This window comes from Durio zibethinus, chromosome 27 (genome assembly GCF_047325235.1).
Source record: "Durio zibethinus cultivar Kanyao isolate XHJ-2024 chromosome 27, ASM4732523v1, whole genome shotgun sequence".
Classification (NCBI taxonomy): domain Eukaryota; kingdom Viridiplantae; phylum Streptophyta; class Magnoliopsida; order Malvales; family Malvaceae; genus Durio; species Durio zibethinus.
In genome coordinates, this window is record NC_143188.1 from 15698845 (window position 1) to 15721783 (window position 22939).

The 22939-nt window shown below is 30.0% G+C and overlaps 2 protein-coding genes and 1 long non-coding RNA gene across 3 annotated transcripts; all 3 read left to right on the forward strand.

The window, feature by feature from the left end:
• Positions 1–7901: 7901 nt before the first annotated feature.
• On the forward strand, positions 7902–9022 carry LOC149511044 (uncharacterized). The gene is made up of 2 exons (XM_089756375.1): positions 7902–8379; positions 8715–9022. The coding sequence occupies exons 1-2, from the start codon at positions 7902–7904 to the stop codon at positions 9020–9022; spliced, it is 786 nt and encodes a 261-aa protein (XP_089612501.1).
• Positions 9023–11767: 2745 nt separating this feature from the next.
• On the forward strand, positions 11768–13695 carry LOC111279495 (uncharacterized). The gene is made up of 5 exons (XM_089756376.1): positions 11768–11923; positions 12876–13023; positions 13118–13186; positions 13232–13351; positions 13418–13695. The coding sequence occupies exons 1-5, from the start codon at positions 11768–11770 to the stop codon at positions 13693–13695; spliced, it is 771 nt and encodes a 256-aa protein (XP_089612502.1).
• A 3118-nt stretch (positions 13696–16813) lies between these two features.
• LOC149511045 (uncharacterized) lies at positions 16814–17338 on the forward strand. The gene is made up of 2 exons (XR_016334776.1): positions 16814–16940; positions 17036–17338. It is a non-coding gene; the product is annotated as an uncharacterized LOC149511045 (long non-coding RNA).
• Positions 17339–22939: the final 5601 nt, after the last annotated feature.

Sequence of the window (22939 nt, forward strand, 5' to 3'; positions counted from 1 at the left end):
AGGTGAAGCACGGTCCATAGCTAAGCTCCCGTCTCCCATTATTTCCTCTGACTTGACATCAATATGCCAACGAAATCTAAATGCGTGGAAACTCAGTTGCAGCACTTTCACTTTGTTGGCTGGATGTTTTCTGCATGCTTTCATCTTTGCCTTTGTTTCAATTCATTCTTACTTTTGCTCTAGATTTTCAGTTTAGGTGGGCAAAATTTTTACAACATGTGATGCCATATTACAACAGGTTTTGCAACAAAAAAATGCACTGAAGTTAATTATTAATTTAATGGTATTATTAATTTAATGGTGCCAGGATGACTAAAGTTTATTATAGACCAAAGAATAACGCATGCTATTAATAAAAAAAAAAACAATTGTTATAGTAATTATTCTTTTTTCTGAATGCTCATTTAGAAAAAAAATAATTGATATGTATGAGGAAGTTGATGGAGGGAACAAAAGGAGATTCAAACTTTGAATCAAAGAAGAAGAAACAAATTTATTAATTAGAATTTTCAAAAAAAAAAATTGTCCCTAATTCCATAATAATAGAGTTAAGTTGATTGATAAATCTTTACAAGTTTTACTTCTCTTTAGACATCAGGCTTAGTGAAAAATTTCACTAATTTTTAGTAGAAGAGAGGATCCCCTTTTACCAATAAACACATACTATTATTACTTGACTTTGAGAAAATTAATTTTTTTATTTTTATTGTACGAATGAATAATATGATATTAAATGTGGGAAGAAAGGAAAGAATATAGTTATAAAGACTAATTTAGCAAAGCTGTCAACGTTATCACCATTGGAACCACTATTCATTCTTTAAAATTAAAAAAAGACAAGCAATAAATATGTTTGTCTTCCACCTATTTTAATTTAACTCTTACAGAACTCATGATTTGTACAAACAAGTGGCTGTAAAAAATGCATTTGAACCTAACTCTTGAGATTAAGGGAGGTATATAGCTACAATAACAGTAAGTACTTGACTATAAATACCGTGTATGCAAATCTCAAACTCCACAATCTTCCCTTCATTTTTTTTTTTTTATAGGAAAGCCAACAAAACAAGAAGAATCTTCATATCCTAATTCCACTCATTTTGCCTACCTTATTTCTCTTCTCATGCTTCTTATCTCTTGTGCTATCTTTTTCCCCTTCTCATACTCATCTCCAAAACAAATGCCTTGATGACCAGAGATCTGTTCCGCTGCAACTGTACCATGATCTTACTATGCCCCAAATTTTACTTTCTCTTCCAAAATTGAGCTTTGGGATTTCAACACTGATTGTTGCTCTTGGAAAGGGGTTACATGTGATGCTTTGGGTCGTGATTAGGCTTGATTTCAGTTACAAAAGTCTTTCAGGTAGCTTTCACTCCATTTTCAATCTCCATCAACTTCAACATCTTAGTCTTGCTGGAAACAATTTCAATACCACTCTGTTTCAATATGAGTTTGACAGACTCCTAAATTTAACTCATCTCAACCTTTGAACCTCGTGTTTCCATGGCTAAATTTCAAAAGAGATTTCATACTTAACAAGGTTAGTATCTCTTGATCTATCTAATCAAGATTCTTGCTATCTACACAATTACCAAATTCTTGATCCAAATTTTTCGTTCTACTATTTTCCTTACAACCTTTATCAACCTCAAAAACTAGAAAACCCAAACTTCAAGACATTAATCCAAAATTTGAGATCTCTTACAGAGCTCTACTTGGATAGTGTGAACATTTCAACTCAAAGTACTAAATGGTGTGAAGCCACATCCATAGTACTTCCTAACTTGCATGTGTTAAGTCTATCGTATTGTGGTTTGGCAGGTCCATTTTGTTCTTCACTCTCAAGACTTCCTTTTCTTTCCAAACTTTTCCTTGGTTGGAATTCGATCTCTTATTTGCCTCCCAATTTCTTGGAAATGTCCTTTCGTTTGGTTTGTCTCAATTTAGTGAATTGCAATTTGAGTGGGCATTTTCCAACAAAAGTTCTCTCATTGCCAAATATACAAAGCATTGACATTTCAAGGAATGACCATCTTATCGGTCAGTTGCCAGAATTTCCATTAAACAATGCTTTACGGATCTTAACGATTTCTTATACAAATTTCAGTGGAAAAATGCCAGAAACAATTGGTAATCTCAAGTTCTTGACAAATTTAGTTCTTAAAGATTGCAATTTCTTTAGACAAATTCCATTATCGGTTGCAAATCTTACTAACCTTCTGGAACTGAATTTAGGAAATAATAATTTCAGTGGTTTAATCCCTCCATTTCATAGATCTGGAGTTCCAAATATTTATCTTCCTTTGTCGTCGAGCCACCTTTTTGGATCAGTATATTCTTCGTTTTCTACTCTCCCATCATTGCATACCCTGCTTCTTGAAGGAAATCAATTAGTCGGTGAAATTAGTGAGTTCCCTAATGCATCTTCTTCATTGATTGAATCATTGTCTTTAGGCTACAATAACTTTAGTTCCATAAAGCTTGACATTTTCTCCCAACTCAAGAACTTAAGGCTTCTTGACCTTTCCGATACAAGCTTGTCAATTGAAAGCAACATCACAAGCCTCGCTTTCCCCCAATTAGAGGAGCTATACCTAAGTTCATGAAACTTTATTGAATTTCTAGAATTCATCGAAACACAAAGACAAGTTGGCTTCTCTACATCTTTCTAACAACCAAATCCATGGTTTTGTGCTACATTGGTTGTGGAATACCACTCTCTTAGAGTTAGACCTTTCTTTCAATGCAATTGATTTTTCAAAAGAGTTTCCTTTTGGTGATGTAAACTCCTCTTTTCCAATGTTGAGTTACTTGGATTTACGATTTTGTAACCTAAGTATGTTTCCTGAGTTTTTAAAGAGTCAAAATAGTTTAGAACATCTTGACCTTTCAAATAACAAAATAAGTGGTGTAGTACCAAACTGGATGTGGAAGAGAAGTTTGAGATATCTAGATCTTTCTAATAATTCTCTCTCATTTTTGGACCAGTTTTCAGTAAACCAATCTCTAAGCTCTTATCATGCCCCCAATCCTACATTGGAAGAATGTGTGGATAAAAAATAATATATATGTAGAGATCTAATCTTAAATCAATGAGGCACATTTTGTGGGATAAAATCGTGAAACCTTCGGGTCAAAGCGGACAATATCTCGCAAGTTTGGTGCGGGTCTCCCCATATTCATCTAAGTTTTAGTTTGTGCTTTATACTTAGTCTTGGCATCAAGCATGCAAATGTGTCAGTATTTTTGCCTCCATCCTTATTTCATAGAAATAATGATCTTAGTAGTTGCTTCAGTCTAAGTCATTAAAAAAACTTAAATACAACAATAATAATTAATAGACTTAAACTCTATTCTTAGTTTGCTAATTTAACTAGAAGACAAAAGACAACCTTCATTGAAAAAATTGCTTTTTTTTTAAAAGACAGACAAAACTTAAGCAAACTATTAAGAATATTATTTTTCACAGAGTAATGATAGGGTAAGAAGACTTAGATATTTACATGATGGTAAGACTTAAAAGAATAAAGCAAAGAAAAGGCTAAATACCAATAAAAAAAATCTCATACTATCATTTTTTTTATGAGTCCAAAATTAAAATAACATTTTTATGAAAGTATAATTTTGTGATGGGTGATTCTAAATACACCATCATTTTTTTTTGTATATCCACTCTTTTCTTTTTAATTCTTAAGTGAAATTACTTTATCCATCTTGTTTTAATTTTAAAGTTTCTAGATATGCATTTATAATAAGTTATATAACTTACCGGATTTTCATATCTGATAAGTTAAAAAAAGTTACATTTAGGTTTGGAAAAAAATAGTTAAGAGAAAATATCTTATAAAAAGTATAAGACTCTAATACCGTTTGTAAAATTTAAATCCTCTATTAATCATATGTGAAGAAATCAATATATATATAAATTATCTCGTATCCATGAAATTTGTGAAATCAGAAGATTGTCTTTTTTACTTTTTTTTTTTTGCATGTAAGGTTGTGAGGATTTGAACTTTAAACTAATAAAACTAAGAGTTTAGTATTTTAATAACAGACTACATGGTTATTGGCTCATTGAATTTTTAAATTAGAGAATCTCTTTAAAATATATTAACAATAAAAAACTAAAAAAAAAATGCACATACCATGAAATCTAATAGTACATTAGCAACAAAAGCATGAGAAACAAGTTGCTTAATCAACAAATTGATTGGCAAAAAAAAATCAACAAATTAAAAACCTATGTTTTATTTTTGTCAAAAAGTTTGAAAAAAAAAATGTAAAGAACACATTCATTCTAACTTCTCAAACTTGTCTATTTTAGATATTGTGATTTTATAATGGTGGAATAAGAAAGAAAATGATAGATACTATGGGAATGTATTGGTCTAAGTCTTAGTCTTGGCATTAAGCATGCAAATGTGTTAGTCTTTTTGCCCCCATCTTTACTTCCAAAAATAATAATTTTAGCAGTTGCTTCAGTCTAAGTCATTAAAAATAATAATAATAATAATAATTAATATACTTAAAATCCATTCTTAGTCTTCTAATTTAAATGGAAGACAAAAGACAACTTCCATTGAGAAAATTGCTATGCTTTTTCATTTTTAAAAGATAAACTTGACTTAAGCAAACTACTAAGAAGATTATTTTCCATTGAGTAATGATGGGGTAAGAAGACTTAGACATTTGTATGATGGGAAGACTTAAAAGTATAAAGCAAAGAAAATAATAAATACCAATAAAAAAATCTCATACTATCATTTTCTTTATGAGTCCAAAATTAGAATATCAATTTTTTTTATAAAGTATAATTTTGTGATAGGTGATTCTAAATACACCATCATTTTTTTTTCTCTCCATACACTTTTTTTTTAATTTTTAATTGAAATCACTTATTTATCTATCTTGTTTTAATTTTAAAGCATCTAGATATATATTTATGATAAGTTATATAACTTACCAGACTTTCATATTTGGTAAGTTAAAAAAAGTTACATTTAGGTTTGGAAAAAAATAATTAAAAGAAAATATCTTACAAAAACATAGCAATATTCTAAATGAAGGTTGTCTTTTGTTTTCCAGTTAAATTAGCAGAGTGAGAATAGATTTTAAATATATTAATTATTATTGTATATTTTAATATTTTTAATGACTTAGACTAAAGCAACTGCTAAGATTATTATTTTTGTGAAGTAAAGATGGGGGCAAAAAGACTGACACATTTGCATGCTTGATGCCAAGACTAAGAATAAAGCAAAGACTAAAACTTAGACCAATACATTCCCATAGTATCTATCATTTTCTATCTTATTCCACCATTATAAAATCACAATCTTCAAAATAGACAAGTTTCAAAGGTAAGAATGAATGTGTTCTTTAGATTTTTTTTTTTTCAAACTTTTCAACAAAAATAAAACATAGGTTTTTAATTTGTTGATTTTTTTTGGCCAATCAATTTGTTGATTAAACAGCTTGTTTCTCATGTTTTTGTTCCTAATGTACTATTAGATTTCATGGTATCTGTATTTTTTTTATTTTTTTAGTTTTTTATTGTTAATATATTTTAAAGAGACTCTCTAATTTAAAATTTTAATGAGCCAATAACCATGTAGTTTGTTAGTAAAATATTGAGCTCTTAGTTTTAGTAGTTTAAATTTCAAATCCTCACAACCTCACATACCAAACAAAAAAAATGACAATTTTCTAATTTCACAAATTTCATGTATATAAGATAATTTATATATATATATTTCAATTTCTTCACATATGATTAATAGAGGATTTAAATTTTATAAACAGTATTAGAATCTCATACTTTCTATAAGATATTTTCTCTTAACTATTTTTTTTCCAAACCTAAATGTAACTTTTTTAAAATTACTGCATATGAAAATCTTATAAGTTATATAACTTATCATAAATGTATATCTAGAAGCTTTAAAATTAAAATGATATGGATAAATAAGTGATATCACTTAAACAATAAAAAAAAAAAAGTGTATGTAGAGAAAAAAAATGATGGTGTATTTATAATTACCCTTCACAAAATTATACTTTTATAAAAAAAATTGATATTCTAATTCTTGACTTACAAAGAAGTGATAGTAAGAGATTTTTTTTATTGGTATTTATTCTTTTCTTTGCTTTATACTTTTAAGTCTTCCTATCATGCAAATGACTAAGTCATCTTGCCCCATCATTGCCCTATGAAAAATAATCTTCTTAGCAGTTTGCTAAAGTCCAGTTTATCTTTTAAAAAGGACAAAAAAAATTATAGCAATTTTCTCAATGGAAGTTATCTTTTATCTTCTAGTTTAATTAGTAGACTGGGAATGGATTTTAAGTATATTAATTATTATTATTATTATTATATTTTAGTCTTTTTCAATGACTTAGACAAAAGCAACTACTAAGATTATTACTTTTGTGAAGTAAAGATAGGGTAAAAAGATTGATACATTTGCATGTTTGATGCCAAGATTAAGTAAAAACAAAGACCAAGATGAATACATCCGTATAGTGTCTACCATTTTCTTTCTTATTGCACCATTATAAAATCACAATTTTCAAAACAAACAAGTTTGAAAAGTGAGAATTAATGTGTTCATTAGATTTCTTTTTTTTTTTTTCAGAGTTTTCAGCAAAAAAAAAAAAAAACACAGGTTTTAATTTGTTGATTATTTTGGCCAATCAATTTGTTGATTAGGCAACTTGTTCCTCATGCTTTTGTTCCTAATGTACTATTAGATTTCATGGTATGTGTATTTTTTTTATTTCTTTAGTTTTTTTATTGTTAATATATTTTAAAGAGATCCTCTAATTTAAAAATTCAATGAGCCAATAACTATGTAGTTTGTTAGTAAAATGCTGAATTTCTAATTTCAATATTTTAAAATTCAAATCTTGACAACCTTGCATACAAAAAAAAAAGACAATCTTCTGATTTCATAAATTTCATGTATACAAGATAATTTATGTATATATTTCAATTTCCTCACATATGATTAATAGTGTTTTTAAATTTTATAACGGTATCGGAATCTCATATTTTCTATAAGATGTTTTCTCTTAACTTTTTTTTTCCAAACCTAAATATAACTTTTTTAACTTATCGAATATGAAAATCTGATAAATTATGTAACTTATCATAAGCAAATTTAGAAGCTGTAAAATCAAAAGAAGATGGGTAAATAAGTAATATCACTTAAAAATTAAGAAAAAAAGTAGACGTAGAGAAATAAGTAATTTCCATAATTCATCGAAACACAAGACAAGTTGGCTTCTCTAGATCTTTCTAACAACCAAATCAATGGGTTTGTGCCTTATTGGTTGTGGAAAACCACTCTTTCAGGGTTAGACCTTTCTTTTAATGCAATTGATTTTCCAAAAGAGTTTCCTTTTGGTGATGCAAACTCCTGTTTTCCAATGTTGAGTAACTTGTTTTTAAAATTCTGTAATATATGTATGTTTCCAGAGTATTTAAAGAGTGAAAATAGTTTAGAATATCTTGATCTTTCAAATAATAAAATAAGTGGTGTAGTACCAAACTGGATGTGGAAGAGAAGTTTGAGATATCTGGATATTTCTAACAATTCCCTCTCATCTTTGGACCAGTTTTCACTAAACCAATCTCTAAGCTCTTCAAAAGACTCCTTACCAAGACCTAGTTGCAATTTGAGTCAACTTTTGCGGTTTAATGCATCCTATAACAAATTAAGTGGGCCAATCCCAAGTTGCTTAGGCAATATCAGTTCTCTCAGCTATTTGTGTCTACCAAAAACTATAATTTCGGCCGCAGCATCCCAGATTTTGCAGAAGCAACCCAATTAAATTGGCTTCAACTCAATGACAATAAATTGGAAGGGAAGTTAACAAGGTCATTATCAAATTGCACAATGCTCCAAGTTTTAAACCTTGGAAACAATACTCTGTATGACACATTCCCTTTGTGGTTGGGAAAATTGCCTTGGTTGGTGGTTCTTATATTGCGAGCAAATAGATTTTATGTTCCAATTAAACATATGAAAAATTATTTTCAAGACTTGGATGTACTAGATATTGCTTTCAATAATTTTTCTGGTCAATTACCAGTTGAATTCTTTCAAGCCACTGAACTAAAGTCACTCAAGACGGGAGGAAATAAATTGGAAGGGAAGTTGCCAAGACCACTTGCCAATTGCACAAAACTTGAGGTTTTGGACCTTGGAAACAATATGATATGTGACACATTTCCTTTATGGTTGGAGAAATTGCCTTCTTTAAAGGTTCTTGTACTAAGAGCAGATAGATTTTATGGTACCATTAAATTTTCTGAGGATAAAAATGCTTTCCCAAAGATAAGTATACTGGACCTTGCTTCCAATGATTTTTCAGGTGAACTATCTGGTGTATTTTTTTAAATGTTTGAAGGCAATGATGATGATGCCTGATGAAAAAAAGGCTTGTGCAAAATATATTGGAGACTTTTATTATCAAGATTTGGTGACAATTGTCAACAAAGGGCTGGAAATGGTTTTAGAGAAGATCTTGATCACTCTTGACCTCTCAAACAATAGTTTTCACGGGATCGTACCAGAAGAAAATACGAAATCTCACATCATTCATAGTGCTAAACTTATCCCATAATAGCTTCTCTGGCCAAATTCCATTAGCACTTGACAACCTAAAAGAGCTTGAGTCTTTGGATCTCTCACGAAACAAATTTTCAGGGGAGATTCCTTCGCAACTTGCAAGTCTAACTCTCCCGGAAGAACTAATCCTATCTTACAACCAACTTGAAGGAAGCATACCGCAAAGCAACCAATTCGGTACATTTTCGAATGATTCTTACAAAGGGAACCCAAGATTATGTGGGCCACCTTTGACAAGGAAATGCAATGAAGCTGCTGTTACAATGCCTCCTCCAAAGGAAGATGTAGATTCATGGCTAGATGGTTTATCTGATTGGAAAATCATATTGATTGGGTATATGTGGATTGGTGATTGTATTACCAATTGGATATATAGTGCTGAATGAGATGGGAAACAAATGGCTTGACAGATACAAAAGGAATGGGAAAAGGAATGGGAAAAGATAAAGGTGAATCCATCAAAATTCATTTTTCAATGTCAACAGGTAAGCATTTTGGAATACTTAATAACCCAAATGTTTTGTTGTTAATTATGGTGTATTTCCTATTTTGCATGGTAGGTCTATCTAAAAAATTGTATTTGATTGCCTAATTATTCATTATTATATCATATTTGTCCTTGTAACATTGTCATTCTTTATCAACGTTCTTTTGGGCCGTTCATTATCAGTCATTTGTTACTATTTTGTTGTTTAGGAATCTGAAGTATAAACCAAGACAGACAAGTAGAACAGTGACTGAGCCTTAAACAATGAGCAAGAGAATGAGGTAAAAGATATAGAGAAATGGGTGGAAATCTCTCTGGAGATCATTCAAAGTCATTGGAAAAGTGGTGGATAAAAGAGAGAGCAAATGCATATGAGATTGGTGGTGAGAATGGGAATACTTGTTGAGACAAAGTCTGTATCATGATGCAATTGGAGATGAATTAAGTGAGATAAGATTGTGAATCCTTCTCAAGATTTCTGGTCTATATGTCATTCTTCGAAGCCAAGCCATATTTGTTGCTGCACTTCTATCCGGCATGGCTTATTTTCATATAAGATATCCAGCTATACATATCTATTTTCCAATTGATAGGTTTTCCCTAACATTTTATGGCTAATTTCTTTAGAATATTTTCTTCATTTTAATCTAATAACATCCATTGTTTCTCTGCTTCTGCACTCACGCACAGTAAAATACAAATTAAATGTTTTCTTGTAAGTTGTAGGGCTATAAAATTGAGCTTATGAGTATAAAAGCCTTGATTATTTGTTTCTCTGCTTCAGGCCAATGGTTTGAGAAGATACCAGGGCCTACATACATATATTTCTTGGAAAAGAAAGCATGGATCGCCAGAATACACTTCAGAAAAGCATATGATTTCTGAGTAAAGGCTTCTGCCGCTTAGATGTTACTTAAAAAATTGCTGCTTCAAGTGCATCTTATGTCCATTCACAAGCAAATCGCCTTTTCCTCCTCAGCTTCAAGTCGTTGCACGGGAGAGGTGCTAATGATTCACGTTGTAGTGAAAGCCACCAAAGGTAGGACAGAAAATTTGCATCAGGTATCAAGGTGATCACTCGCCATGGACCAATACCGAGAGAATACCTTGGTTGCTTGGATGATGAGCTTACATATACTCACTTCTTCATGATTCAAGTAAATCCTTTCAGTAATTTGTTCTCTATCCAATAGGTGAAATGATCATTCGTTACTAGATATATAATCAAATATACAAAATGATCTACCAAGTATTGTTCTGATACAACAACTAATCCATAATTAATAAGTGAAGTTATAAAATTCAAATAATTAAAACTTTTTGGACCCATAGGAATAAGAAATGCTTGATATCAGTCAATTTTTCCCACTTTTTCTTAAAACATCTAATTACATTTTACTTTCAGGGACTAAACTCCATGCTTCTTGGCAGCCAATCCTCTTCTTTGAGCAATTCATGTCAGAAATTATGGACCTTTGAAGACATGATATGCTTTGAATCACTGGTCATTTTGTCAAGCCTTCTACAATTTTCAATTTATCCTGTTTTAAGTTTTAGCTCAGCATTTATTTTTGGAAGTTTTGTGCATGTGGAGGGATATTTGATGACTTGGGGTTGATGAAAGCCACATTATACATAGTGCTTAAGACATTACCGCTAGAAGCTTCCCATGATCATCTTCTTGCTCCTTGGAATGGATTCTTGCGTTCAACTCCCATGCCTAATCTAAAATGTAAGCATTAACAAGAAAACATTATCCTCATGACACAATTGTTTACAAAATTTTAGTCGTAAAAAAATACAAAAGAATTCTATATTTTTGTGGAAGTTTAAGTATGCTAAGTGATTTTAATAACCTTTTTTGATTAATGCAGAAACTTTTGAAGTCTTCCACGAAGTGAGATGTTCTCAAGGGAATCCTTTCTATGATACGGACAGCACCACATTCGGATTCCTAAACCCAAATGAACCTACTTTATTATGTAAGTAAATGAAATAATGATTTCATTGAAAAAAAAATAATGAATAAATATGAAAATCATATCGACAATAACGTAACTAATGTGAATAAAAGTAAAAATATTTAATTAATATTAACTATAATTGTTAATATTGTAAACATGATTGATTTTAAATGCTATATACGATCTATGCAATATATGTTACAAATATAATACACTTGTATATAATGATTCAAACAAATATGAACAAAGTATGATATAAGTTGTGATTTTTATTGTTAATAATTGAATCAAATGTTGAGATTAAATAATTTGACAACATAAACATTAATGATAACATACATGAATATTAACATGGACACATTAGTTATTAATGGAATATAAATATTTTTTTAAAATATATCATTTATGCCAACAAATATGTCCAGGATATAAATTATGTAATTTATGAATAATCATTTTTAATATAATTAATTTTTAATTTTAATTTTGTAAAATGTTAAATCAGCATAGAGCAGAAATGAGCCTGATGCAGAACCGTATTCTTCACGAGAAATAAAATCTTACTAGCCAGTTGCTTGGGATTGTCTCTCAATGGACTGGTCATCCAGCAGGACTTTCAGACCATAGTGGTGCCAGCAACCATTATCTTTCACAAATGATGCAAAATTGGCACCATGTTAATGGTATGGTTCATGGAGAAGGGAGGTCTGATGGAGACAATCAAGACGACCAATTTATTGTTGATGGATGATATCTTTATCTACAACATCAACTCCTTGGACACGCGAATAACTGGAGGTTGTGCAACAATGTTTGCTGCAATGGAAAGTGTAAAGGTCAGGAATTGTTAATTGCATATTGTCAAGTACTTCAGCTACATTTGCTTGCATAACAATCTATTTAGTTCAAAACCTAGTTAATAAGGGATATAACATTCTCTGTTTGGTTTTTTTTTTTCTTCTTCTCATCATGTTGTTAACTATGTTTGTTAAATATAAATGAAATCCTATTCTGAATTGGTATTATTTTTGTTCTCTTGGCTTCTTTCTTCTACTCTTTTATTGTTTGTTTGTTTGTTTCCTTTCCTAGCTTTCTTTTATTTTATTTAATTACTAAACCAGAAAAAGTTAATTTTTTTTCTTTACTGTTGGCAGCTGCTAGAAAATTTAACACCCCCCCCCCCCAAAAAAAAAAAAAAGGTCTTGTGAACTACACGACATGTTGGACAAGTATAGTATTTTCTTGTCAATTACTTTTCAGAAGATATTAAAACAAATCTAAAATGGAAAAGAATGGACTGTACACACGGCTTCCCCTGTACAATTTCTCTTATTCCTCCAACTTCTGGATTAATAAAATAAAAGTGGATGATTCTTTAAAGTACTAGTTCAATTAGTTTCCATTTGCAATGACTACTTAAAAATGAAGCAGCTGATCATTGAATAAAAAATTTTATGTAGCCAATGTTATTCTGACAGGCAATTTCTCCTCTCAATATTTCGGTACAAGAACTGATGGCCCTTTCAACCAATGTCTAAAATCCCAAATTATTGGTAGTGTACAATGCAAGATTCTAGGTAATTCAAACAATGTGGTTCAGCTATTTAACTTGAAGGGTATCCAAAGAGCAAAGGCAGAAACAAGAATTAATCTTAATGGAAGCCATGGAAATAATCCCTCAGCTCCTCTTGACATTATTGTCAATATACTGTCCACGTTACCAGTCAAATATCTGATACAGCTTAAGTGTGTATGCAAGCCATGGTTGCTTTGATCTCTGATTCTCAGTTTGCCAAATTACATCTTGCACAGTCAAAGAAGAACTGCGACTTTAGCAGCCTCAGAGTCCTTCTCATTACTGAACCTCTTGAATCAGCAGTCTGTGAAGCTTGTGGTGATGATCTTGACGATGAAGCAAACTGGTATTCGAACATGAGTATCCGGCTGCAATGAAGAAGTCTCCGACTCTGATGAATTGGTGGATGGTTGGTATGAATTGGAAGGGTCTTTTAATGGCTTAATATGTGCAGTCATTGATCATGGGCGCATCTTCTTGTGGAATCCAACTATTAGAGAAGCCTTGGAATTGTCAAAACTCCGTCCTTTTGATACAAAGGGCACATTTTCTTACGGTCTTGGCTAAGATTTCTCAACTGATGGTTACAAAGTTGTTGGAGTTGCTCGCCCTTCTACAGCCAGTGCTTCTAAAGAAACTGAAGTTGATGTTCTGGAATTGAAAATTAACATTTGTCCAAGGAAACAAGGTCTCCAATCTGGAACAGAAACAGAAGGAGCTGGGATTTTTCTCCTTTGAGCATTGCATTGGTCAGCCGCAAGACAAACAGGTCTGAGAAAAACCTATGTAATCGTTGCATTTCACAAGGTGGAAGAGAAATTCGATGAACTGATCCCACCAGATCATATAGAAGAGAGTAAAGATAATAGAATGGCTTTGGGGATTTCAGGAGATTGCCTATGCCTGTTCTATAAAGGATATGATTGTGAAGCTATTTATGAGGCATGGCTGTTGAAGGAATACGGTGTCAAATCGTCATGGACTAGATTGTTCAGTGTTGGAGAAACCTTGCATGAATCATATAAGTACTAGGAGAATGCATTATACTGTACAAAAACTGTAAATTTGTATTAGATTATTATGGTCGGGAATTGGTCTGGTATGATCCACGCAATCATTTGGATTGGTTTCTCCCAGCTGTCTATATTGAAAGCCTTGTTTCGCCACATTGTTGTTATGCTACCAATAGACCCAATGGTACAGACATGTATTGAAGAGAATCAGGCCAATTACGAGGTAAGGCGAGTTGTTATCATTGTGGTTGCATATTCAACAACCATTTGAACCTTTTTGTAAAAATAAAGCAATCTTTATTTTCTGGGTAAAGGCCTTGATCGAAGTGGTGGATACTTTCTGTCACTGTGCTACGAAGTTGAAGATTTTCTAAGCTATATTCAATAGATTTATTGTTTAGGTTAAAAAATTCTGCTAGGAAAGATCAGGTTGTAGAAGTTTTCATGGTTGACATGAGAATTTGTAACAGTAAAATCCTTATGGTTTTTATCCTACTAGCAGAAAACCTGCTACAGTGCTACTATCTTTTAAGATGTCCTCGATACAGTGCAAATAGCATCTATATCAAAATAACAGTCTGTATGGACTGTTAACAAAAGCTGGACTCGTATTTCAGTTATTAGAATTTAAATCCTGATAATCTCGAAGACCAAAAAATTTGACCACCTAATCAAACATAGTAGAGTTTGAACCCCAAGAATCACATTGGTTCAAATTGACAGAATCAGTTGCTATGTTCCTCAAATCAGCTAGGTACAATCTGACCGCATCCTTAATGTAACCAAGAACCTCCAACTTTGTAGCTGGAGTCTGATCAAACAGACTGTTGCTTCTCCCTCCAAACCTGGTACATGAGAACATTCCAGGCTAAGCGCAAGATAATGGAGATTAGCCTTCCCTTTAAGCCTGCTAACTTCCCAATGAACCTCATCCCTCCAAGAGTCAACTCCCCTGTACAGCTGACAAAGCAGGACAGCCGCATGCCAAATATCTTTGGAAAATTCACAGCCAAAGAAAATATGATCCCTTGATTACTGGCCCGAACAAAGCACACAACAAACATCAATTGTAATCCCCCATGAAAGCAGCCTGTCTTTGGGTGGCAATCTATTAAGGATAGCCATCCAAGAGACCACTGCCTGATTTGGTATATGAAAAGGGAACCATAGTAGTCGTCCTGCTCCAACCAGCCTTCAACTGCTTAGACCTCAGATATTTCCATACTGAAGCTACTAAGTATCTTTTTCCCAGTTTAAACCAGACAGCCACCCCATCTTGCTGCTTAATAAACTGCCAAGCTAGATTCCTAAGCTGCAACAGCTTCCACCAGTACCAGCCACTCCCTTAGGTGATTTGAGCCTGCCAGAAAGACCTGCTAGTACTGTCTTAATTTGATTTAAGCTGCAAATTATCTCTGTTGAAACCCAGTTTTGATGTTTAGAAACCAAAATTATGAATAGAGTTGGATATGCAATCAAATGGAAAAAGAAAACAAAAAAAAAAAAAAAAAACTCGGCAAAAGAAATGTGCATCTGCAATCTGTAAAATAGGCCTGAAGATCTGTCTTGATTGCAGTGAACCTGAAGAGATTGAAAATTAACAAGTAATGATAAGCAAACACATATTAATTACCTCCTTACTTCATAAAATAAGAGAAAAAAAGCCTTAATAACTTCATATCAAAAATGAAATGCGCCTAATGCAACTATTCAGAAAATAGAATCATACTTCAAAGACATTCCAAAGATCTGTATTCCAACATTTCACTTCTGTATCTGTCCTTGTCTTTCATCCCTTTCTCCTGATAAACCTGAATCACTGTAAAGAAAAGTCATTTTATGAGAGCTCCAATAGTCAAATGAAATAATGCAGGATTAAACTGCAGAGATAAAATAAAAACATATATATAAATTCTAGATGATTGGAGAGAAAAGATATAACAGTCAATTGCCATACCTGTTTCTCAGCCAAGCAGATTTTGAAGCTTTTATTTCGTGTAACCTGGCAGCAAGAAAATGATTGGGAGAAGCTAGTGGGTATCAATAAACTACATTGGACAGGATCACTATCTTCAATATTGGACAGGATGTTTTCGAAGTAAAGATAAGCTTGGCATGGTAAAGCAAAAACTTGGTGACTGGTGAGGAACTAAATAAAAACTGAAATAGTACCTTCAATTTCCTTAAAACATATAAATAAAACTCAAAGACAATGAAGTTGATGTATGATTAAATTGTTCAATATTTAAAAAATGAAAAAGTAAGAAATAATAGCATGTTATGTTAGCTGTTGGGTTAAGAATAATCTGTTGCTTACCTAACATTAGATCATCTCTAAAGAAACTATTTAGTACCTTTTAGATGCCATCACAAATTCAGTGCGAAAGAATTCGGACCAAAATATGAATTCATTACCATCTATATATTTGTATCTCACATGTTTTATTATTAATTTTAATTTATATGCTATCATATCTAATCTCATCACTACAATAATTAATTTTACTATTATCATTATTTTTAATTTCACGAAAATTAATTTCACTTCTTGTCCCAATTGTTATTGAAAAAAAAAGTGTGATCTAACACAATATTTATTAGCCTTTCCATTATAAAAAAAAAAAAAAAAAACCAACATAATGCACAATAGATGGCACACTTTTTATGTATAAAGAAGTCATGGATTTAAGTATAATCATATTTTGTTTTAATTTTTTTAAAAAATTTATATTAATATTTGAAATTTATATCCCTTTCTTTTGAATTCAAATTTCTAAACACAAATTTAATTAACAAAAAAATTCCCCTTTCATTGATCAAACAACAAAAATTAAGAAACAATCATTGAGGAAAGAAAAACTAATACCTCGAAAACAAAAATAAGAATTTAGGGCTTTAATAATTTTTGTTTTTCAGAAAAAAAAAAGTAAAAAATATTCATACATATAAATAAAATTAATAATCAACCAAAAAGAGCAAAATTAATTACCGGAATAGGTATTGACAAGCCTATTGGGTCAAAAGACCTGGTTTTTTTACATGGGCTCGGCCCATTAATACCGAATCGGGCTTCCCTTGACTTCTTGCACTAAAAATACAATGATGGGTTCCGAATTTGGCAATTGTTGTGAATCATAAAGTGATTGAAGAAAAATACGCAAAGCAATTAACTGAGAAAAGCAAAATTAAAAAAAAAAATGTTGTCGAAAGGGTTTAAAGTTAGGGCGTTTTAATCAAAATTTCCTCTCCTTTTTCATTTTCCTGGTAAAAACTTCCTCATGCCCAGTTTTATTTTCAATCTTAAATTTTTTTTTTACTGAAAAAAATTTTTTAATTGATTTTATCTCCTATTTTTACAGTGACACTGTAATTCGAGAGCTGGAGCAATTGCAGCTAATTTTTGGAACCCCATATAGGCAAAGGCAGAGTATTTGATTTTCTTTTTTTTAATTTCTTTTTTCTTTGATCTTTTTTAGGCTTTCACTTTGCAGAAAGATTCTATTTTTTGCTAAGCATAATTTTTTTTCTTATTTGTGTTTCTCAGGCTTTATTGTATATTGGTTCTGTTCTGTTTTACCCATATTTCATTTATTTTTATGATTTAAATTGAGCTACTATGTGAAAAGGAATATCGAGTATTGCCAAGAAGTATTTTCTTTGACTATTACTGTACATAATTGTCAATCTTGTCATTCGATTGCTAGCTGTTAAATTTGCTGCAAAAGAATGATTATTGCAGTTTGAATCTCTTGCTATTATGGGGAAGAATGGGAGGGTGGTTGAAAAAGGGAAATAAAAATAAAATGAAATAGTTGGGTGGAAAGTGTTACCTTTTATGGAGTTCTACTTCTAGCTTGCAATCATCATTTGTTTAATTGTATATTTTGCATTTTCGAACAATTGAATGGAGCGAGTTTTTGGGATTTGCATTTCTTTGCTTTCAAGTATCTTGGTCTAGATAAGTTCCGTCTGTGTTTCTGTTTTCAAAATGAATTAATATATGACCTAACAGGTTCTTCATGCAAGTTGGGAATTGAATGTTTATCTGAAAAGGTGTTTAAATTCTGATCTTTTCTTTGTGGCATCCATATTCTGCAAAGATCTTTTGCCCTGTCTTTGTTCACCTCCTAGGTCTCAGTATTTTATCGGTTTGCTTATGGTAGAGTTTGATCTTCTTCTCTCCCATTTTACCTTTGCCCCCACTATTCCTCTCCTTCCTCTTTAGCCTTTGAAATTGCATTTTAGAGCGTTGGTTGTTATAGTGGATTACAAGCATACTTAACACCATGTTCAAGCTGCTGATTTTTAGATTCAACTTTCAAGTGTTAAAGTTTTATTAAAGTTTTGATTTCTTGTGTAAGTCTTGTTTTACCCCCTTTTTTAGAGGGAGAGGGGGTTTGGGAGAGATAAAAATAGCACTTATATTAGTGTATATGGATGTATGTATCTCTGTATATGGTATACATAAACATAGGTTTAAAAAATATGCTACATAGGATGTTTCTATAAAAAATTGTGAAATTGCGAAATAAAATGTAAATTTCAAGTACTGTGCATACATAAATCATTTCTCAAAAAATTCTAAAAATTAAATTCAATAAAATTAGAGTATAACTTAATGACCAGAAACAAATAAAACTAAAAAGGGAACTACCAAGAACGTAAAATTACTTGTGCAAAATTAATGCATTAGCAAACCAAATGAAGTTCATAGTTGTTTTGCCTTATTTAGAGTCTGTTTGATTGGGTTTTTGCTATTTGCTTTTTGCTTCCGAAAGTAAAAAAGCAAAAATTGCATTTCCATAAGCAATAAAATTGTGAAGAGTTATACACAAAATATGTAAATTTTTTATGATTAACAACATGATTCTACTTCTATGTATACTAATTGTGTTATAATTGATATTATATTTTAATTATTTTTTCTGTTTACATCAGTTATGATATATATATATTTTACCTTTTGCTTTTCCTTTCTAGTAAAATATATACGTTTTATTCATGTTCATAGGGAACTTACCAGACTTCTTGACCATGTTCTAGAAATGCCAGTATGTATCGAGTTTGCTTTGAATATGGCAGCTAACAACATCAGTGAATCTTAGGTTTGTTGATGCAAATGATGGCTAATAGATTCACTTGAAGCCTACTTATCTAAAGATTTTCAGATTTTTGAAGGATGAAATACAGAGGTGGTGCGGATGTTAATAATATTGTACATTGAACACTGTCAAACAACATAGAGGTGGAAATATACCGACTTTTTAAGGTTTCAGGGTTGGTTTTATTTTTTGACTTCATTCTACTTTTTTTTTATGGAAAGATATATACCAACATCTTATGTAAATATGCAACTTGATGTAGATAATTTGTAATTTCGGGGGAGAGAGAGAAGGAATGAAATTGAGAAGATAGGGGTTTTTCGTTGAAATTTTGCCATGATGTAAAGTTGTTCTAGTCAGATTTTCTTGATGTTATGATGCTTAAGAAATCCAGATGCTACTGATATCTTGCCCCAAAATAGTTCATTCTTCAACTCCATCTACTTCATCTGGTTTGTTTCTGGGAATAAAAGCATATTCCTTATTGGTTGCAAAATTTTCATTCTTTTTACCTTCAAATTTATCAAACAATTAAATTATTAATTGGCTTGGTTAGTATCTATTGAATCATATAGCTTAGAAAATTCAATCAGTTAATGGAGTTTTTAGATTATACAAGTTAGAAGGTTGTTACAAAACCTTTTACAAATATATTAAAAAAGTATATAAAAGAATATTAAGATATTGATAATTTTTTAATACTATTTATAAAATTTAAAAGCTCTATTAAACATATGTGAAGAAATCAAAATATATAAAAATTATTTCGTATATATGAAATTTGCGAAAGAAGAATATTGTCTTTTTTTTTATTATGTGAGGTTGTTAGGATTTAAACTTAAAATGTTGAAACTAAGAGTTCTGTTTTTTACTAACAAATTACTTAATTGTTGGCTTATCGAATTTTTAAATCAAAGGATCTCTTTAAAATATATTAGTAATAAAAAACTAAAAAGATGCACATAAAATGAAATCTAATAGTACACTAGGAACGAAAGCATGAGAAACAAGTTGCTTAATCAACAAATTGATTGGCCAAAAAAATCAACAAATTAAAAACTTGTGTTTTATTTTTTCTCAAAAGTTTGAGAAAAAAAAAAATCTAAAGAACACATTCATTCCCACTTCTCAAACTTGTCTATTTTGAAAATTGTGATTTTATAATGGTGGAATAAGAAAGAAAATGATAAATACTGTGGAAATGTATTGGTCTAAGTCTTAGTCTTTGCTTTATACTTAGTTTTGGCTTCAAGCATGCAAATGTATTAATTTGGCCCTCATCTTTATTTCATAAAGATAATAATTTTAGCAGTTGCTTTAGTCTAAATCATTAAAAAAACTAAAATATAATAATAATAATAATTAATATACTTAAAATCCATTCCCTATGCCCCAAGTTAACTGAAAGACAAAAGATAACCTTCGTTGAGAAAATTTTTATATATATTTTTTCTTTTTTTTTAAAAAGACAGACTTGACTTAAATAAATTGTTAAGAAAATTATTTTAACAGGGTAATGATAGGATAAAAAGACTTAAAAGAATAAAGCAAAGAAAAGACCAAATACCAATAAAAAAATCTCATACTATCATTTTCTTTGTGAGTCCAAAATTAGAATATCAATTTTTTTATAAACTATAATTTTATGATGGATGATTCAAAATACATCATCATTTTTTTTCTCTACATCCATTTTTAAAAAATTTTTTAAGTGAAATTACTTATTTAACCATCTCATTTTAATTTTAAAACTTTAAAATATGCATTATTGATAAGTTATATAATTTTTCAGATTTTTATATCCGGTAAGTTAAAAAAGATACATTTAGGTTAGGAAAAAAAATAGTTAGGAGAAAATATCTTACAAAAAAAATGAGATTCTAATACCATTTAAAAATTTTGAAAACTCTATTAATCATATGTAAAGAAATTGAAATATATAAAAATTATCTCATTTACATGAAATTTGTGAAAATAGAAGATTTTCCTTTTCTTTTTTTTTTTTTTGCTTGTATGTGAAGTTGTCAAGATTTGAACTTTAAACTATTAAAACTAAAAGTTCAATATTTTACTAACAAATTACATGGTTATTGGCTCAATCAATTTTTAAATCAGTGTATCATTTTAAAATATAGTAACAATAAAAAAACTAAAAAAAAAAGCACATACCATGAAATCTAACAGTAACAAAAGGATAAGAAACAAGTTGCTTAATCAACAAATTGATTGGCCAAAAAAATCAACAAATTAAAATCATGTCTTTTATTTTTGCTAAAAAGTTTGAAAAACAAAAATCTAAATAGCACATTCACTCCCATTTCTCAAACTTGTCTATTTTGAAAATCGTGATTTTATAATGGTGGAATAAGAAAGAAAAAGATAGATCCTATCGGAATGCATGGGTCTAAATCATAGTCCTTGCTTGGTACTTACTCTTGGCATCAAGCATGAAAATGTGTCAATCTTTTTGCTTCAATTTTTACTTCAAAAAAATAATGATGTTAGCAATTGCTTCAGTCTAAATCATTGAAAAGGCTAAAATATAACAATATTAATTAATATACTTAACTATTCTCAGTTTGCCAATTTAATTGGAAGACAAAAGACAATCATCATTGAGAAAATTGTTATTTTTGTCTTTTTTAAAAGATAGACTTAACTTAAACAAACTGCTAAAAAGATTATTTTTCACAAAGTAATGATGGGGCAAGAAGACTTAGACATTTGCATGATGGGAAGACTTAAAAGTATAAAGTAAAGACAAAACTAACTACCAATAAAAAAATTCTCATACTATCATTTTCTTTGTTAGTCCAAAATTAGAATATCAATTTTTTTGTAAAGTATAATTTTGTGATGAGTGATTCTAAACCATCATTTTTTCTCTACATCCACCTTGTTTAAAAAATTTTTAAGTGAAATTACTTATTCACTCATCTTGTTTTAATTTTAAAACTTCTAAATATGCATTTTTGATGAGTTATATAACTTGCAAAATTTTCATATCCGGTAAATTAGAAAAAGTTACATTCAAGTTTGAAAAAAAATAGTTAAGAGAAAATATCTTATAAAAAGTATGAGATTTTAATATTGTTTATAAAATTTAAAAATTCTATTAATCATATGTGAAGAAATTAAAATATATATAAATTATTTTGTATACATGAAAATTTTTCATTTGAAGATTGTCTTTTTTTATTTTTTTTTATAGTGAGATTGTTAGGATTTGAATTTTAAACTACTAAAACTAAGAATTTAGCATTTTACTAATAGACTATATGGTTATTAGCTTATTGAATTTTTAAATTAAAGGATATCTTTAAAATGTATTAACAATAAAAAACTAAAAAAATGCACATATCATAAAATCTAATAGTACATTAGGATCAAAAGCATGAGAAAGAAGTCGCTTAATCAACAAATTGATTGGCCAAAAAAAATCAACAAATTAAAAATCTGTGTTTTATTTTTGCTGAAAGGTTTGAAAAGAAAATCTACATAATATATTCATTCTCAATTCTCAAACTTGTCTATTTTGAAATTTGTGATTTTATAATGGTGGAATAAGAAAGAAAATGATAGATACTATGGGAATGTATTGGTCTATGTGTTAGTCTTTGCTCTATACTTAGTTTAGGCATCAAGCATACAAATGTGTCAATCTTTTTGCCCCCATTTTTACTTCACAAAAATAATCTTAGCAGTTGCTTTAGTCTAAGTCATTAAAAAGACTAAAATATAACAACAATAATTAATATACTTAAAATCCATCCTTGTGTGCCAATTTAACTAGAAGACAAAAGACAACTTTCATTGAGAAAATTGTTGTTTTTTTTCTTTTTTTTTTCATTTTTAAAAGGCAAACTTGACTTAAACAAATTGCTAAGAAGATTATTTTCACAAAGTAATGATGGGGAAAGAAGACTTAGACATTTGCATGATGGGAAGACTTAAAAGTATAAAAACAAAGAAAAGATTAAATACCAATAAAAAGATCTCATACTATCTTTTTTTTTTTTGTGAGTCCAAAATTAAAATATTAATTTTTTTATAAGTATAATTTTGTGATGGGTGATTCTAAATATATCATCATTTTTTCTCTATATCAATTTTTTTAATTTTTAAGTGAAATTACTTATTTACCCATCTCGTTTTAATTTT

Excerpts from the sequence above, each read along its gene's own strand:
- LOC149511044 (XM_089756375.1), top strand. The coding sequence starts at position 7,902 with ATGCTCCAAGTTTTAAACCTTGGAAACAATACTCTGTATGACACATTC. Across the intron at positions 8,380-8,714 it reads TGCTTCCAATGATTTTTCAG|GGGAGATTCCTTCGCAACTT; the intron begins GTGAACTATCTG and ends ACAAATTTTCAG.
- LOC111279495 (XM_089756376.1), top strand. The coding sequence starts at position 11,768 with ATGGTATGGTTCATGGAGAAGGGAGGTCTGATGGAGACAATCAAGACG. Across the intron at positions 11,924-12,875 it reads CTGCAATGGAAAGTGTAAAG|TTTGCCAAATTACATCTTGC; the intron begins GTCAGGAATTGT and ends TCTGATTCTCAG. Across the intron at positions 13,352-13,417 it reads CATTTGTCCAAGGAAACAAG|CCGCAAGACAAACAGGTCTG; the intron begins GTCTCCAATCTG and ends TGCATTGGTCAG.